The following is an 18,807-nucleotide window of genomic DNA, read 5'->3' on the forward strand; positions in this document are numbered from 1 at the left end:
CTGAATTCTGATAGGGAGGTATGGAATTCCTTTTCTTTGAAGTTGTTTAAGAACCAATCTGGTTCCACGGGTGAACTTTGGATCTGTCTGAACATGGCGGGACAGAAAAAAGTGATTTTTTATGGTTCCTTCTAGACTTTGGATTCTATGATTTGCAGAAGAGGTGAGGGCGGGAAGGTGGGGGAAAGAAGGAGGGGGACAGGAGAAATCTACTTCCATCCATGCAGACCAAAGAAGTGTAATCAATTCTCAGTTACTCATGTGAGAGGCGGGAGGGCGAATATGCCCTGGGAAGGCGGGGGAGAAGGGGAAGCTCGCATCAACATGAACCTACCATCCCAGAATCAGGACTCTGGGATCTGGACTGATAGAAGATGGCTAGCAGGGCCTCGGCATTCAGTGGCTGCCTTCCTTCTTCCCGCTTTTCCTCGTTCTGACTGGCCACCGCTTCTAGATTCCCAAACCCCTGGTCGCCGTCCACACCTGGAGCATCAAGCACAAGTGAACTCTGCAAGACAAAAATGGTTTCATAACGATTAGAAGTCCAAAGTACCGTTTAGAAACCTTCCGAGGCCGGAAGAAAGGACCGAGCACGTGAAAAATCTTTCATCTCCTATAACCCCGGCCACTCGGGAGCTGATTGGACAGAATCATGAGGATGGGTTTGACCATTTCACGATCGTTCTGGTCAGAGAAGACACTTTGGGCGGGGCAGAGGGGAGATCTGTCCAAAACAGAAAGCGTTTATCTCTAGTCGAACGACAATTAAAACAGAAACTCACGTTGGATCTGAAGATGGTTTTCTAGGGTACAACTGATTTTAACAATAATTAATTCTTGTCTCTGTAAGACAGGCATGGACTTTTTCAACCCTTCAAACCGGTCAGTTCGGTTCGAGGACTGAAGTTTGTCAACTTTTGGGCGGGCACTGAGTGGAAGGTGTTTAGCCAAAAATGTTTCATCTTCCTCAGCATTACCAGGCCAAGAATCTAAACGTGAAGCTTGCTTCCTCCACACAACACAATGGCAGTAACTATAATTTGCTCGTCTTTGTGCTCTTTACGTCTGTGTAATTACACGGCATCCAGATTTCTTGGCTTCACAGTTAAATGATAATCACGTTTGTTCCTGCACAAAGAAGCCCAGAGAGTTCTTTCAAGAACACAGTGTGAAAACAAATGAAATCTCTCACTGGGAAAATCCTACGGAAAACTAAGAAAATGGCTCAACCAAGGCCCCAATCCCTTAAGTACATGACATTTGATTTTTGGCCTCGCCAAGAGTTAATAGCAAACAGTGGCCGGTTATGCCTCCCAGCCTGGAAATGAGTTTTCCAATCCCCTACTCTAGTAGCAACTACAGATTTGATTCAGAAAAATCAAAATGATTTCCTGGCATCAAATCATCTTTCAGAGTTTCATACCAGGTCTTCACGCTCCGAGCTGCCAAAATGCCTTGGGTTGTTGGCCCGGACTTGCTTCAGCCTCGTTAGAAGATTCTTCACCAAGCCGTCCCTGTCCTTTAGCTCAATGAACTGAAACGCCATCTTGCTCCTGATACTTATAATGATGGGATTGGGAAGGACACTCGTGTCTTCCATTTTCTCTATGCTAACTACCTGTTTTGAAACATTAAAAACAAACACTAATACAGTAAGAGCAAAAATAATTGAGAGCAAAAATAAAACTAGCACAAATACTATTAAAATTGCATTCTAATTGCATAAGGACATTTTTCTGAGTGTATGAGAAATAGGTTTTGGCCTATATATTTCATATGCTAATGCTAATAAGAATAATGATGATGACAGTAACTGTGGTATTTATTAAACACTTACTATGTGCCAAGTACTGTACTAAGTACTGGGACAGGCACGAGATAATCGGATCCCACAAGAGGATTACAGTCTGAGAAAGAGGGAGAACAGGTGCAGGTTGCAGATGAGGGAACCGAGGGACAAAGAAGTTAAATGATTTGCCCAAGGTCACACAGCAGACAAGTGGCAGAGGCAGGATTAAAACCCTGGTCCCCTCAGTCATAGAGACCAGAGTTCGGAGCCAATCTCCAAAGCCTTCCCAAAAGCAGCTTTTCCATCAACGACAGGGTGGCGACAACAGAAGACTCCAGAGACAGAATCTACCTCTCTCAGTGGCAGGACCACATTACAGCAGCCATCTTCTTTGCTGGCAAAACAGACGTAACTGTCGGAAGTGAATATCCGCCCCCCGGTATGGCAGCGGCTGAATGGTGTCCAGAGAGAACAGTCCACAACTTCATGAAGCTTCTCCTTCCTTGGCAACCTGAAGAAGGCTCGGAAGAACTCATTTTGGGCCCTGGCTTCAAGATCCCTTAAAGAGGGTGGGGAAAGGGAGGGGGGAAAAATACTGATGTTAGTGAGAGAAAAGGAGCTGAACACCACAGACCCATTCAGTATTTATAATTTAAAGGTGTTGGTCATAAAAGATCAAATCACTAATTATAATGAGATACAATTATAATGATATATTTATGTATCAATAATAATATTATAATTATACAACAATAATAATGATGATAATAATTATGGTACTTGTTAAGGGCTTACTATATGCCAAGCACTGTTCTAAGCACAAGTTAATCAGGTTGGGCACAGTCCCTGTCCCAGATGGGGCTCACACTCTTAATCCCCATTTTACAGATGAGGGAACTGAGAACCAAAGAAGCGAAGGGACTTGTCCAAGGTTACACTGTAGACACGTGGCGGAGCCAGGATTAGAACCCAGGTCCTTCTGACTCCCGGGCCTGTGCTCGACCTGTGATCTGGAGAAACATCTTAGAGGCTCTTCCCCTACTTCTGCCCTTGCTTCTTCCAGACGGATATGTTTTAAATCACACTGAGCAGTCACTCGAATGCCAGAGGATAGCCCGTGGACGCAGAGAGTCACGAGGGAATGAGGGATGGGGTGGGATGCAGCATGGCCGGGGATCACCCTATGTCAGAAAGGCAGAGCCCCCGCTGTCCTGGCTGCAAGCTCCAATGCGGTGCTACTTCCCTGAGCTGGCCCAAAGCTGCCCCGGCATAGAAGTCAGGTGTGATCTTCCTCGCCGCTTTACTGAGGAATAAACTGGGAAGGCGGTATATCCCTCAGAAGAAGGCTGCCGGTCTGGGAGAGCCGGGTTCAAGTCCAGCCTCTGCCCCCGTCCATTATGTGACCATGGGAAAGTCCCTTAACCTTTCCGGGCCTTAGTTTCCTCACCTGCGAAATGGGGATGATGATTCCTGCCTAAGCTACCTCACAGTGTTGTTTTGAGGCACAAATGAGATCACTTCACAAAAGCACTTCACAAAAACCATTATATTATTACTACTACTTCTACAACTAATTGTGGTATTTGCTGAGCACTAACTATGTGCCAGGAACTGCACTAAGCGCTGGGGTGGATACAAGCAAATCAAGTTGGACACAGTCCCTGTCCCACGTGGGGCTCACAGTCTCAATCCCCATTTGACAGATGAGGGAATTGAGGCCCAGAGAAGTGAAGTGGCTTGCCCAGAGTCAAAGAGCTGACAAGTAGCAGAGCCGGGATTAGAACCCATGACCTCTGACTCCCAAGCCCGTGGTTTTGAGGTGGGGAGAGTGATCTCTGTAGGATACTGTCTCTGCAAACAGTAAGCGCTCAATAAATACCACTAGTTGATCGACTGATGGCTCCTCCCAGGTGGGCTCAACTGCCACTTGGACCAACTCCCGCCCACCCTGTGTGGGCCCCCGGAGTTACATTCCAAACCACGTCCAGCCATGCTCTGCACACAGCAAGTGCTCAAAAACTGCATCTGCTGTTGATCCTCAGGGACTTCCGTTTTCTTTTTTGCTTTTTTGCAAGAAGAGTGTTCTGTTGCTTTAGTCCTACCACAATACAGCCAGAGGCCCAGAGAGAATTTTTCCTAACTCATTCAGTCGTATGTAGTGAGCACTTGCTGTGTGCAGAGCACTGTATTAAGTGCTTGGGAGGGTTCAGTACAACGATAGACACATTCCCTGTGTCTGTTCTGCTTAGAGCCTCTCAGCAAAACTGTTCCACCCTGAAGGGGAATCTTAAGCACTTCCTAAGTCCCAAGTGGTTTTTCCTCTCCTCATTCAAGCAGCTCCAGTTTAAGAATTGCCCGGGGAGGAACAGGAGGGTGAGGTGGCTAGGAAAGGGGATATGTACAAATGACCCCACTAGACTCCAAACAAAGTCACAGAAACCCTCTGAAGAAGGACGATCTGAATACGCTCCCCTGTTTCATTTCATTCTGAACCATCACCTCAGAAACGGAAAGCCCCTTTTAATCCTGGTAAAACTATAAGGAAAAGCAAGACAATGGCAGCTGAAGATAAACTCCATTTGCTAAACATTAACTGGGGTATTTGTTAAGCACTTACTATGTGCCAAGCTCCTTCTAAGCACAGGGGTAGATGCAAGATAATCAGATTGGACACACTGTATCTTTTCCACCAGGGACTCACAGTCTAAGGGCTTAGTACAGTGCTCTGCACATAGTAAGCGCTCAACAAATACTATTAAATGAATAAGTTGGAGGGAGAATAGGTATCGAATCTCCATTTTACCGATGAGGAAACTGAGGCCCAGAGCACTCTCCCTCATGGATGGATGGGTGAGCAAATTCACAACATCGAGTGGAGACGGCTCCTGGCCAGCAGGTTTTTTTTCCTAAAGCTCTTATCTAGTGCAAAGTGTGAGGACGGGTCAACAGACCAACCCTGAGGAGGATTTTGGTTTTCTGTCCGTTGCGTCCTCTGAAACCTAAGCTCTTTGGGCAGCAACCCAACATCAGTGAGTCACTGCCTGTTTATAGTCAAAGGCCTCATTCATTAGAACCTGCCCGGAGAGAAAGATACCATCATATGGTATTTGCTTAGTCTCTTGGAAGGTAATCAGATGACCTCTCACATTTAGGAAAGTTATTCTTTTTTGTTTTTCCCTGAACACTGTAGATTTTCCTCCAGCGATCATGAAGTGAATAGGATGGAATCTTTCTTTGTAAACAATGGAAAAGCCGAGGTTTAATAACAAAGGCTTTGGAGCCAAGAACCCGCGTTGGAATCGCTAACACACTCCCCTGCCCTGCCGGTCACACTTTTGGTTACAGTCTATTCCGTTAAGCTCTTACCGTGTGCCAAGCACTATACTAAGTGGTGGAGTAGGTATGAGATAATTGGGCCCCATGCGGGATTCACAGTTTAAGTGGGAGGGAGATGAGGGAACCAAGGCCCAGAGAAGTTAAGTGACTTCCCCTAGATTACCCAGCAGGTACACGACAGAGCAGGGATTAGAACCCAAGTCCTCTGACTCTCAGGACTGTGCTCTTTCCACTAGGTCAAGCTACTTCCCTATCTCTATACAACACCCCCAGGAAAAACACAAGTTGTAAGACAACTGACAGTAACACACACCTAAGAGTTTTCAATATACGTCAGAGAGTTACAGCATGCTCCCCAAATTCACCTTTGAGTCCAACAGACTGTAATAATAATAATAATTATGGTACTTGTTAAGCACTTACGACATGCCAGGCACTGGGGTAGATACAAGCAAATCGGGTCAGACACAGTCCCTGTCCCACATGGGGCTCACAGTCTCAATTCCCGTTTTCCAGATCAGGTAACTGAGGCACAGAGAAGTAAAGCGACTTGCCCAAGGTCACACGGCAGAGAAGTGGCGGAGCTGGGATTAGAACCCATGACCTTCGGACTCCCAGGTCCATGCTGCTTCCCACTGCGCCAGGCTGTTTCATCAATTCTAAAATCTGTGTTATTAGGACTGTTAAGGTAGAAATGTTCTAGGTGTCTCAAACATCGATCTTTTAAACATTCTCTCTCTCTCATCTCATGAGTACGATGTTGCAGCATTTACCTTTTGGTAATCTGCGTGGGCTCCTGCAAGCTTGGATCCAGGTCGAAGACCTCATTATCTAGAAGCCTACGCAGGGTGACATCAGCCAGCTGCTCCATGATCTTGAAGACCTCATCAAGGTTCAGGAACATGGAAAAGTCACGTTCTTTGCTCTGGGTGGTGACTCGGATCGTGTCAGTCATGAAGACGTTGGACGTTCTTTCTAACTTCTGGACATCAGCCCAGGGGATCAGGAGCTTAACTGCAACGTAAGGAAAGGAAACGGAAAGATTCTCCGGCAAGTGTCGTCGTCCTCATCGGTGGTATTTATTGAGCACTTAATGGGTGCAGAGAACTGTACTAAGCGTTTGGGAGAGTACAACAGAATTCGAAGACACATTCCGTGACCATAGTGAACTTACAGTCTAGAGAACTCTACCTAACTCACCGTACCTCCATTTTGTCTATCTCATTGCCCATCTCTCACCCAGGTCCTGCCCCTGGCCTGAAACATCCTCCCTCTTCATATCCAACGGACAATTTTTCTCCCCAACTTCAAAGCCTTATTGAAGGCGTATCTCCTTGATTCATTCATTCAATCGTATTTATTAAGCGTTACTGTGTGCAGAGCCCTGTACTAAGCACTTGGGAAAGTACAAGCCTTTCCTGACCAAGCCTTCCTTTTTCCCACTTTTCTGCATCACCCTGATTTGCTCCCTTTAGTAACCCCTCCCTCAGCTCTACAGTACTTATGTATAGATCTGTAATTTTTTATTTATATTAATGTCTGTTTCCCCCTCTAGATTGAGAGCTCTTATTGAAACAATAAGTTTACAAACAATGAACGGAAACAGTTTTGGGATATACAGAACCGTGTGAAGACATCTGAGTAGTGAATAAAAAAGGTCCCCCCAACTTCAAATATTCGATTACCACAGAGAGGTAGGTTCAGACAGGGTTAAAGTTTATTCACGATTCAGGCTTTTCCAAAAAGGATCAACTGTGTTTGTTCCTTACCAAATTTGTACAAATTATTCGTTGCAAACTTTTAGAAGTAAACACCTAAACCACTAAACGCTCCTGTAGTCTCCCAAAGGCTGAGTACAGTGCTCTGCACCCAGTAACTGCTCAATAAATAGTATCAATTGATAAACAATGCATTTGAGATGGAGGAACCGATTTTATCTACACTACTATAGAAAAGTAAAATTTCCCATTTCCCATTTAAACCAAGAGTTAAACCAAAGGCAAGTAAACTGAACAGCCTGGGGCTTTAAATGTTACTGTGAAAATGGGAAAAAGCAAAAAAAAAGTTTAATTTTCATATTTTCTAACATCAAGATTATAAAATACAGTTAGGGGACTTAGAAATGCTATTGTCACCTTTTAAAAAAAAAAAAATGGGTTGAAATTAAGTACAATTCCTTAGGTCCACCGACTTCTGATGTGACCCTTGAGCAGGCAAACACTGTTGTTTTTAGGCTATTTAAGAGGCAGTGTGGCCTAGTGGAAAGAGCATGGGCCTGGGAGTCCGATGACTTGGGTTCTAGTCCTGGTTCTGCCACTTGTCTGCTGTGTGACCTTTGGCAAGTCACTTCACTGTGCCTCAGTTACATCATCAATAAAATGAGGAATCAATACCTGTTATTCCCTTTAGACTGTGACTTCCATGTGGGCCAAGGACTGAGTCCAAACTGATTAACTTGTATCTATGCCAGGGCTTCAAAGTGTCTGACACATAGTAAGTGCTTAACAAATATAATAGTAATAATAACAACACTAAAAATGATAATCAAATAGATTGAGGTCCTCCTCACATGCAAATATTGGGGGAAAATAGTAATCTGAGCTTCTGATCCAGATCAAAGCCTCTCCCTGATACTTCTCTTCCCTTCCTCAACCCTCAGCTCTCACCACTCTAATGACCCTAGAATGTTTCAAATGTAGAGCAGGGTTAGCTTCCCTTAATTTTTATCTAGCATGATCGATTAGAGTTTTATCACCTTCTCCAGTCTTATCATGAGCCTGATCGATGACAACCAAGTTCTGGCAAGAGGGCTTGTATGTTCTCCTTCTGGTGACTTAGATTAGCTGCTGCAGAAATGGTGATTATGGCGAACCGACTATCCCTCAAGATAGCACTGTATTAAGCACTTGAGAGAGAGCAGAAGTCAACAGAACTTGACACAATCCCTGCTTATGGTCTCCCAAGGAATCGCATTCCCACCCAGAGCCCTGGAAGGAACTCCTCTTACTCCAGGGAATCGTAGATAAGGAATACTTGGCACCCGTTGGTTCAATGAGAAGTTGGCTCCAAAACTGTGGTGTTTACCAGGCAATTAAATAGCTGGTGGTAGAGATGTTAGCAACAGAAATGTCTGCAGTATGGCATCCTTTAGAAAGCGGCGAGAGTGCTACCCACGATCAGAAAATGACATCCAGGGGCGAGAGAGAGAGAGAGACAGTCCCCTCACTTACGTTCCTTGCCCAAGAAGAAGGAGTAGAAGCACAGATGGTTGATGCTGAGATAGAGCCATCCCTGCCGAGGGACGCGACCCTTCCAGCAACAACAGGAATAATAAGTGATGAGCTTCTCGGCTTCTGGAAAGTTGAATCTGGCCTCAAACTTCACCAGGGCTTCTCGGAATTTCTCAGGATCCTCTTCTTGTTCGGCTAGCTTGCTGCTGGTCTCTTCGGCTATAAGAGCCTAAAGAAACCAAAAGACGTCAGTGTTGTCGTTGTTATGAACAGGGAGGCTGGGGGAAGGTGGGGATGCAAGAAGAAGGAGCTGGGTTTTCCTGGAGGACAGTGAGAACTCAAAGGTGAAAGCATTGTACTGGCACCGGGATAGGCGTAAGATAATCAGGTCCCATGAGGGGCTCACATTCTAAGTAGCAGGGAAAACCGATATTGAATCCGCATTTCGCAGATGAGGGAACTGAGGTACAGACAAGTCAAGTGACTTGCCACACAGCAGACAAGTATCAGAGCAGGGATTAGGAACACGATTTTCAAAACTTCTTGTTCATACGGGAAACAAAAATCAGTTTGTCCACACTCTCTCGATCTATCGACACTGTCTGGAGGGACCTACATTTGGCTTTCTCCCTCCAAAGTTTCTCAGCGGCTGATACGTTTATGAGAGGAGAATTCTCAATTCTGAACTCCCAAAGGTGGACTGACAAATCATCTTGATTACTGCAAACTGCTTGAACTTTTGGGCAACTCTCCAATATAGGCACCAATTCTGTTAGAGCACCCAGCTGAAAGAGTATAGCCACTGTTCATCTTAGACTTGAGGGAATCCAAGTGGATTGAGGATTTAAGGCCTAAGAGGGCCACAGTCAGTTAGGTTAATAGAGGACAGAGTTAGAGTAGGTACAAGATTTACCTAAATCCATCACCACGAGGTTGAAGGTCAAGAGATAGTTGCCCAAATATCCTTTTTTGCTATTGCACTCTGGGCTGGCTCTAGGTTGGAAACTCACTCTAGACTGTAAATTCATTGTGGGCAAGGTACATATCTACCAACTCTCTTGCACTGTACTCTCCTAAATGTTCAGTACAGCGCTGTGCACACAGAAAGTCCTCAATAAATACCATCAATTGATTGATGGATGGACCCAGAACAGTCTTGTTCATAGTCTTCTTTAAAAGAAGAGAGGAATGATCAAGTAAAGTAGGATGAAAATCACAGAAACCTAGGCCAAAAGTAGTTGAAACACTCTGCCAATTGCTTGCTGTGTGACCTTGAGCAAGTCACTTCTCTATACCTCAGTTCTCTCTTCTGTAAAATGGAAATTAAATCCTCCTCCTTCCAATTTAAACTGTGAGCCCCATGTGGGATAGGGACTGTGTCCAACCTGATAAACCTGCATCCACGCCAACCTTACAGTGGCTGGCACATAGTAAGCATTGAACAAATACCTTAAAAGAAAAAGCCAGAAAGGGTTTTCAATCAACAGCAGTTATTGAACATCTACTTTGTGCAGGGGACTGTACTAAGTGATTGTACAATAGAGTTGGTAGACATGATCCCTGCCCTCCTAGAGCTTACAAACAAGTAAAAGAGACAGGCACTAAAATAAATTAAAGGTAGGAAGAAGAGGGAAAAGGAGATAGGTATGATTTGTCTGAAGTGCTAAGAGGGGATGGGAGTACTTAGACATAAAAATGCTGATGGGTCACTTAGAGGGAAGAGAAGATTTAGGATGAGCAATGAGAAATCCAGCTCTGGACATGTTGAGCTTGAGGCAGCGGCCAGACATTCGTGAGATGTCCCGGAGGCAGCAAGAGGAAACGCGAGATCGTAGAAGAGGAGGTTAGAGCTGGCTAGGGAGATTTCCTATGTGGATTGTTGTCCACATAGAGGGGGTAATTAATAATAATAATAATAATAATAATAATAATGGTATTTGTTAAGTGCTTACTATGTGCCCAGCACTTTCTAAACGCTGGAGTAGATACAAGGTAATCAGGTTGTCCCCTGCAGGGCTCACAGTCTTAAGCCCCATTTTACAGATGAGGTCACTGAGGCCCAGAGAAGTTAAGCGACTTGCCCAAAGTCACAGGTGACAAGTAACAGAAGCAGGATTAGAATCCTCAACCTCTGACTCCCAAGCCCAGGCTCTTTCCACTAAGCCACTCTGCTTCTGGGGAGCTGAAACTACAGGAGCAGATGAGCTCCCCAGTGGTCTAGGGGTAAAGTACGAAGAAAAGAGGACCTGGAGCAGAACTTTGGGAGGTAGAGGAGGAAGAACCAATGTAAGAGATGATGGATGAATGGCTGGAGAGGTAAGGAGGATGACTGGGAGAGAATCAAGCCCGTAAAGCCAAGGAAACAGGACTTCCAGGAGAAGGGTTTCCACTGTGTTGAAGGCAGCCAAGAAGTCAAGGAGGGCATAGGACAGAATACAGGCTGTTTGATGTTGCAAGAGAGATTCGTTGGTGGGGAAAGCAGCCTCAATGGAGTGAAAGGTCAGAGAAACCGGATTGAAGATTTAGGAGGACTTAAGACAGAACACAGTCTGTTTGATGTTGCAAGGAAGAGGTCAGTGGTGGAGAGGGCAGTCTCGATGGAGTGAAAGGTCAGAGAAAGCAGACTGTAGGCGGTCAAGAAGGGAGTTGGAGGAGAGGAAGAGGAGCCAGTGGGTTTATGCAACCTGTTTGAGGATTTCGGGTGGGGTCGAGAGAAGGGAGATGGGGGTGAGAGCTGAACGGTGCTGAGAGATTCAGAAAAGGTATTTTTACGAGAGGGGAGACAGACTGTCAGCTCAAGGTGAGTGGGAAATGTATCTACCAACTCTTATTTTGAGAAGCGGCATGGCTTATTGGGTATCGGAGGACTTGGGTTCTAAGCCCGGCTCTGCCACTTGTCCACTGTGTGACCTTGGGCAACCTCTTCACTTCTCTGGGCCTCAGTTACCTCATCTGTACAATGGGGATTAAGACTGAGAGCCCCATGTGGGACAACCTGATTACCTTGTATCTACCCCAGCACTAAGAACAGTGCTCGGCACATAGTAAGTACTTAATACCGTAACAATAATAATACTCTCCCAAGTGCTCTGCACATGGTAAGCGCTCAACATGACTGATAGGCAAGTCTCCCAACAAATGAAAGAAACCATCAGAAAGTGAGGGGTTGACAATGGCAGTCAGAGAAGGAAGAATGGGTGGAGGTGGTTTAAGAAGGGGTGATTTGGAGGCAAAGCAGAGGGCTCGATTTTGTAATCATGTGGGAGAGTTCGTCTTGAGAGATGGCCAGGAAAGATGAGAGCGGGGTTGCGATGACGGTGGGAAGGAGTGTCTTTGGCTTGCTCGAGCCGGAAGATTTTGATTGTAGTCAGCAAGGTCCAGAGGGGGAAGGGGTTGAGAGGACTGGGGTTTCAGGAGTTTGGACTGGGTTTCAGGCTAACCCAGAAGGTGCTTAACTGAGTCAAAGGGAGCAGAGACGTCAGGAAGCATCAGCATGGATAGGAAACTACTGAATTTGGTCTCTCCTCTTAGGCTGTGAACCCCATGTGGGATAGGGACTGTGTTTGATCTGCTTATACTGGATTTACTCCAGCACTTAGTACAGTGCTTGGTACAAAGTAAGCATTTAATATGCCCCACTGTTCTTCTTCTTATTGTTGTTGTTAGAACACTGGAGACCGATCTAAAAAAATAAGGGAAAGAGCGAATTGCTAAATACAACTAAATTGCTAAATACAACTGATTGACGATTGAAGAGGAAACTTAAAGATTTGGGTAACATGTTTGAGGAGTTTAATCAAAGGGAAATGGGGTGATAGTGAGACCAAGAGCTGTTTTCCTTGAAAGGGTAGGACTTCAACTTGATTCAAGGCAGAAGGGAAGGAGTTAGAAATCAGGGGATTTGACAGGGAAAAAGAAAGGAGGATATTTCATGAGAGAAGAATGGATGGTGTTAAAGAATACTGGTGTGCCTGACAGACAGCTAGGACAATCTTGACAAACCAAAGAGGCCCGCCCAATCCATTCCTAGCTTGTCCAGTGGCTAGCGAGCGGAAGGCCATCTGCTACAAGTCCAAACTCACCCGTGCTGGGCAGCAGCGGCACGGGAGAGAGTCGAGGGCAGAGACTCGCGTTTACCGCGGGGAAGGCGGCAGTGGTAAACCACTTCTGGATTTTTACCAAGAAAACTCTACGGATCCACTTCCGGAACAATTGCAGATGGAGAGCGGGGCGTTCTGGGAGAGATGTATCCCTGGTGTCGCTACGGGCTGGAAACGACCCGGCGGCATAAGACAAGACTCCCTGCTCTAGCCTGTAAACTCTTAGTGGGGACATGTCTACTGATTCTATTGCACTATACACTCCCAAGCCTTTAGTACAGTGTTCTGCACTCAGCGCTCAATCAATACCACTGTTAAATTGATTATACTAGGCACCTAGCAGTACGATAAAATAAAAGCCACGGCTCCTGTACTGAAGGCCTTGACAATTTACGGTAGACACAGTCTAAATCAGGTGGCTGACTGCCATGTTACTGAGACCAATTTCCAATCCACCGTATGGCACCTCCCATAATAATAACAATTATGGCACTTGCTACGTGCTTACTATGTGCCAAGCACTGTTCTAAGCGCTGGGGTAGACCTGAGTTAATCAGGTTGGACACAATCCCTGCCCCACATGGGGCTCACACTCTTAATCTCTATTTTACAGATGAGGTCAGTGAGGCCCACAGAAGTGAAGTAATTTGCCCAAGGTCACACAGCAGACAAGTGGAGGAGCTGGGATTAGAACCCAGGTCCTTCTGACTCCCAGGCCCGTATTGTCCAGTAGTTCGTGCTGCTTCTCTTCAGCAGGTTATCGTCATCATCATCATCAGGCTGCCCAGAGCAATCACAGCAACGGTCAGGCCAAATATGAGGAAAAGCAGGTTCAGAATGAAACCTCAACGCTTAAAACCCATTTCAGGAGGTCAGGGGTCTCTGGGGAGACATGGCAATTAACAGGCCACTGGAGACAGTACCCTAGGAAAGTCACAGGTAACTTGGGGTCCACTGGGCCAAAGCAAATAGAGGTCAAGACCTAGCGTGGAAATCTGGAGAGGAAACCAATGGATTTGGGCCCGAAAGTGATCCCTGAAGACCTTATTTGTGTAGGAAAAAGAGCCCTTATGAGATAGGCTAATGTAGATGTAAACTATTCCACCTACCTTGACTTTCCCTTTAGCGAAACTAACAATATCTTCATTATTGTCAAAGACGGACAAGGTATGCAAGAGATTTTGTTCTAACCACTCCCAATGCTGGTTTATCTCTTCTAATGTGGCACCTAGAGAAAGAACAAAAGAGCTGAAGCCATAAACTTATCAAAAAATGGTTTTGACAAATTTCATAACTAAATGCATAATGTAGCCAAAGAACTATCCTTATTAAAGCCAGTGCTTAGAAAACATCATACACCACAAAGTTGGAAGCTTAAACCACCTCCCCCTCCTCAAAAAACGTTGATTATTTTCAGTTTTTCGGACTTCATCCCAGGTCACCTTGGTTCTGAAATTCCAATCAATTTCTTCCTGAGTTTCAGACTAGAAGTCACGGCGTATGCGTCCTTGAAGTATTGAAGAGGGTAAAAAAAAAAATTAGCATTCGGCTAGGGGACCAGAGCTACAGTATGGAAAAAGGCTATACTCCTATTTGAAGTGAATCTTGGATTCTTTGAGCCATAAAACCAGAAAATGGGATGTCTAAGTCACTGTAAAACTCATGTGGTTCCAAAAAGGTGCTATTTTCAAAAGTTAATAAATCCACATTGTGGTCTTTATTTTATCTATATCAGCTACCTCCTCAAGCTGAGTATCAGCTCTCTCCTTTACCCTGTTCAATGTGGATACCACTCCCCATCACTCCACTTCTAAAACTTCCTTCTGAACCTGTTCAACTCTGGGTGGCCCATCAGGGTCTGAGTCTTTTCTCATAACACATTACAAGAATTCATTCTCTAAAAGACCCGATCTCCTTGCCTAAAACTTATTTTATTTTCCCTGACCCAAGTACTTGCACTTTGTACCAAAGTGTCTGTCATGCTTCATTCAGTCTCCACCACTAGACTGTAAGCTCCTCTCCCCTCCGCTGAAAACCCACTCCTCCTCCTCCTCCTCCTCCTTCTCCTCCTAACTTTCCGGTCTGTCGATACCACCACCCTCTTCCCCGATCCAGAAGCCCGTGATCTTGGTGTCACCGAGGCCGTGTCTCTATCTTTCACGTCTCCCATTCAATCTATTTTGTGGGCAGGGATTTTGTCTATCAGTTAAGTTTAAGAAAACTAAGCTTAAGCAGATGGGATGGCTTAGATTCGCAGTGCCTTCCACTTTTCTGTTGTACCCTTTTCTCTATTTTCCATCCTGGTTTCTCAGCCTTCCAAAAGGGCCACTTCCACTCTGAGCTCAAAGCCATTCTGCTCTCTTCCCCCTGAACATTTATTGAGCACTCTAAGGGTTTACAATCACTGATTTGCTCTTCCTTTTCTTCCTTGGGTTTTATTTTATGCACCTCTTTAATCTTGAAAACAGCCTCCTTTCCAGCTGAACAGCAAGCTAGCCTACTTTCTCCTCCCAGTAATAATAATGTTGGTACTTGTTAAGTGCTTACTATGTGCAGAGCACTGTTCTAAGTGCTGGGGTAAACAGGGTAATCAGGTTGTCCCAGGCACCAGTCTCCACCTTGGCCTCCCTAGGCTGTTTATCCTTTCACCCCATAGGCTCGTCCATACCCCACAGACTCTGGCTCAAACCCATTCCATTCTTTAGGCTATTAACCTCAACTAATTTTGGGCAGGAATCGTGACAACCTACTCTACTGCACTCTCCTCTGGGCTTAGTACAGTGCACTGCACCGGGTAAGTGCTCAATAAGTATCACTCATGGGCCTTTCAAATGAAAACGTGGGGCTAGGGTCCTCTGTTCCAACCTAATTTTTCCAAGGTTATGAACTGAGTGACAAGTCAGAGACTATTTCATCTTAAATGAGGGCAACTGCCAGCCACACATTTTCTGTCCACAATTCTCCCTTTCGAAGGGGTATTCTGAAAACTTAAAAGCCTTGGGCAATCCCACCATAAGGTAGCCTGCTTGATGAACAGTCAGAACAGGAATATAGTGGCAGATACTTTAGAAACTTCCCCTGGATCCTGCCTAACCAGTGGAGGGAAATTACAAAACTCACTCCATTGTGGGTGGGGGAGAGAAGCTACGGAAGGTAACTGTGTCTCCATTTATACAAAATCTCTGTTTCTTCTCTGGGGATGGGTGGGAGAATTATTTGCTCCTCTCCTACATCGTCATTTTGAATAAGAAGCCCCATTGTCTCCAACTTTCCCAGTGGAGAGTAGAAATGCAACGCCTCCTCTCCATTCCCCCCCCCCACAAAAAACCAAAACAAAAACCCACAACTTTCCAACCTCCTGTCTTGTTTCCCACAAAGAAAGCCAAATGGCAGGGAAACTTTCCAAACAAGACTTCCTTTAAAGGCAGGTCCTGTGATGAACTTCATAAGAACCATTAAATCATGAGTGAAATCACAGGCAATAAATAGCAAGTGATTTTGAGGAATTAAAAAGTGACTGTCAAATATCTGGGCATTTTTCTAGTCAGTTCAATCAATGGTATTTATCAAGCACTTACTGTGTGCAGGGCACTGTATTAAGAGCTTGGGAGAATACAAAACAATAGATTTGGCAGACACATCCCCACCCAACACATCACTTGTAATGAGTTCACCTGCTCAGTATCAGGTACTTACCGACCTATTGGACGTTTCAGTGTCACAGAAGAGGGAGAAGAGAAAAAGTGGAAAAAACAAGCAAACAAAAAAAACTGACCATCTCCACCCCTTCTGCAAATGACCAACAGTAAGGAAAACACCCATCCACCATTCCACCTCACCTGTTAGTTGGAAGTGATCAATAACTCTGTCAAGCTACTCCACTCTCTCAGCCTTCTCAGCTCTCCCTCAGGAAGAGACCTCCCACCTGCTTAGAAAAACCTAACCCTCCTATACCTGTGCTTCCAACCCCATTCCACCTCTCCTTCTAAAATCACTTGAGCCCCTCCTCTCCCTCCATGACCACCTTGAACTCAACTCTCTTAGGGCTCCTTCTCCAATGCCTCCCTAAATGACCATGTCTGCCTCAACTAAAAACTAAAAATTCTCTCTCTAGATACCACCATCCAACCACGCCCCCACCCCACTTCCAATTCCTGTCTAAACTCTTTGAAGGGGGTTGTATAAACCCATTGCTTCAAGCCATGGGCTGGGTTCCTCTGCCTTCTGCACCCAGAACACTCAGCTGGGCATTTGGGAGAGTGAACATGACGAGCGAGTGAGTCTCCTGTCAAAAATACACCGTGGGCCCTTAGCAGACTTTCAGGGCAAAGAAGGAGAACAAGAGACATAAGAGGCATCTTCAAGGATATCACCAGAATGGGCTCAAGAGTTCATTCATTTATTCAATCGTATTTACTGAGCGCTTACTGTGTGCAGAGCACTGTACTAAGCGCTTGGAAAGTACAATTCGGCAACAGACAGAGACAATCCCCACCCAACAACGGGTTCACAGACCGGACGCTAAGCCTCCACTCCTTGCCTTCTGCTCTCTTACTTTCCTCCCTCTCCCCCAGCCCCATTTCCATTTCCTTATCCTCTCTCTTACTCCCCGCTTTGCCCTTCACTCCATCCCTCAGGTCCCACCCCCTCAACGCTCCATCCTAAATTCACCCCCCCGGCTGAGAATGAAGAGTGGGAATCCCTGGGTACAAGACGATCGGAAGCAGCCATTCCCAAAGGGAGCACACGATTTTGAGAAAAGGCAGCTTATCCCCAGAGGCTCAGTGAGGTTAAGTGACTCGCCCAAGGTCACACCGCAGGCCAGCGGCAGGGCTGAGACAAGAACCCACGGCCCATGCGCTCGGGCAGGCAGCTTCCGCGGAAATAATTAACGGGAGTGGTGGTAATCGCATTTATTAAGAGCTCACTCTGTGCGGCGATGCGGGTCGGAGCGAACACACGGCAGCCCGACATCCATTTTAGATAACCACGTTAGCCTACATCGAGATCCGACGACACAATGGCGGTTAAAGAGCGTCGACAACCCAATAAGTCGAGGAGAGGCTATTCTCCTGCCGGGGTCAGTTTCCAGCCGGGGTTACCTCCGGGGTGCCATGCAGCCGCCCCTCACGCTCACACGGTAGCTTCGTGGGCAAACGGGTCGGTCTGTGACTCACCAATCGCTATGGCCCAGGAACCTTCCGATCCGCTCAATAACTCACCGCATGCTATGGTGGAGTACACCGGCGACCCGGAGACTTGGAGTAAGATGCGGAAGGGGGCAACACGGGCACTGGAGTCCAGCACGGCGTCGAGGGCACCCACCAGGCGGCCTTCAGGAGAGAGGAAAACGGCCCGTCAACTTGAGAGGCGGCCCACGGGTGGGCTGAGGACCACCCGGGCCTCCACAATGGGACCCGGGTTCCCTCGTCCTCGAAAGGGAGGGCGCAGGGGATTGAGGAGTGGGGAGATCCTGAAGCTTTGGGGCGGGGAACCCGTCTCCCAAATCTGTCGTGCTGTGCTCGCCCAAGTGCTTCGTCCAGCGCTCTGCACCAGGGGAGCGCTCAATAAATACCACCGACTGATCGGTCAGTCAGTCCATCATATTTACTGAGTACTCAGTGTGTGCACAGCACTGTACTAAGCACTTGTACAATCTAACAGACACATTCCCTGCCCACGACGAGCTTCCCACCGTGACGGCCAGGTCCCGGCCGGCCCCAGTTCACCCGGGGACGCCGGGGGCCGGAAGGGAAGCGGACTTGCCCAGGGGACACGGTTCAACCCTGTGCTGTTAGGGCTTGAGTCCAAATCTTCCTCACGGTCCAGGGCTTATCTCCCGGCTCTCCTCCGACGGAAGGGGTCTGGATGTTCTCTGCCTAGCCCTAGGCCAAAACGTCCTGCGCTTGGGGAAGATTTTGGGAAATCAATTCAGCGAGAGAAAAGAGTGGAATGTGGAACGGAAGATTTTTATTTTATTTTATTTTATTTTTTTTGTGGCTGAGTACTTACTGTATGCCGGACACCGTACTCGGTGCTGGGGTAGGTACAAGATATAGGTTGGACACAGTCCACATCCCCCATAACAATAATAATGGCAATTGCTAAGCACTTACTATGTGCCAAGCACTGTTTAAGTGCTTGGACTATGTATAGGTCTGTAATTTATCTATTTATTAATATTAATGTCTGTCTCCCTCTCCAGATTGTGAGGTCACTGCGGGCAGGGAATGTGCGTGATGTTATAGTGTACTCTCCCAAGCACTTAGTACAGTGCTTTGCACACAGTAAGCGCTCAATAAATATGACTGAATGAACGAGTAGATACAAGTTAACACAGTCCCTGACCCAC

General features: G+C 46.2%; 1 protein-coding gene across 3 annotated transcripts in view; it reads right to left on the reverse strand.

Annotated features, from left to right (window-relative positions):
• Positions 1-18,807, reverse strand: part of TBC1D8 (TBC1 domain family member 8) — a 65,283-nt gene that overhangs the window by 16,598 nt on the left and 29,878 nt on the right. For 2 of the 3 annotated variants that reach the window (XM_029048287.2, XM_029048290.2), the window contains exons 2-8: positions 17,678-17,788; positions 13,565-13,683; positions 8,356-8,584; positions 5,899-6,139; positions 2,141-2,348; positions 1,424-1,618; positions 335-508 (exon numbers count right to left, since the gene is read on the reverse strand). In XM_029048287.2, coding sequence (XP_028904120.1) covers positions 335-508; positions 1,424-1,618; positions 2,141-2,348; positions 5,899-6,139; positions 8,356-8,584; positions 13,565-13,683; positions 17,678-17,788 — 1,277 coding nt within the window. Of the gene's footprint in view, positions 1-334; positions 509-1,423; positions 1,619-2,140; positions 2,349-5,898; positions 6,140-8,355; positions 8,585-13,564; positions 13,684-13,897; positions 14,371-17,677; positions 17,789-18,807 lie in introns of those variants that run through there. The other variant, XM_029048289.2, reaches the window with a different exon arrangement.

The sequence above is a fragment of the Ornithorhynchus anatinus genome, chromosome 20, assembly GCF_004115215.2.
Source record: "Ornithorhynchus anatinus isolate Pmale09 chromosome 20, mOrnAna1.pri.v4, whole genome shotgun sequence".
Classification (NCBI taxonomy): Eukaryota; Metazoa; Chordata; class Mammalia; order Monotremata; family Ornithorhynchidae; genus Ornithorhynchus; species Ornithorhynchus anatinus.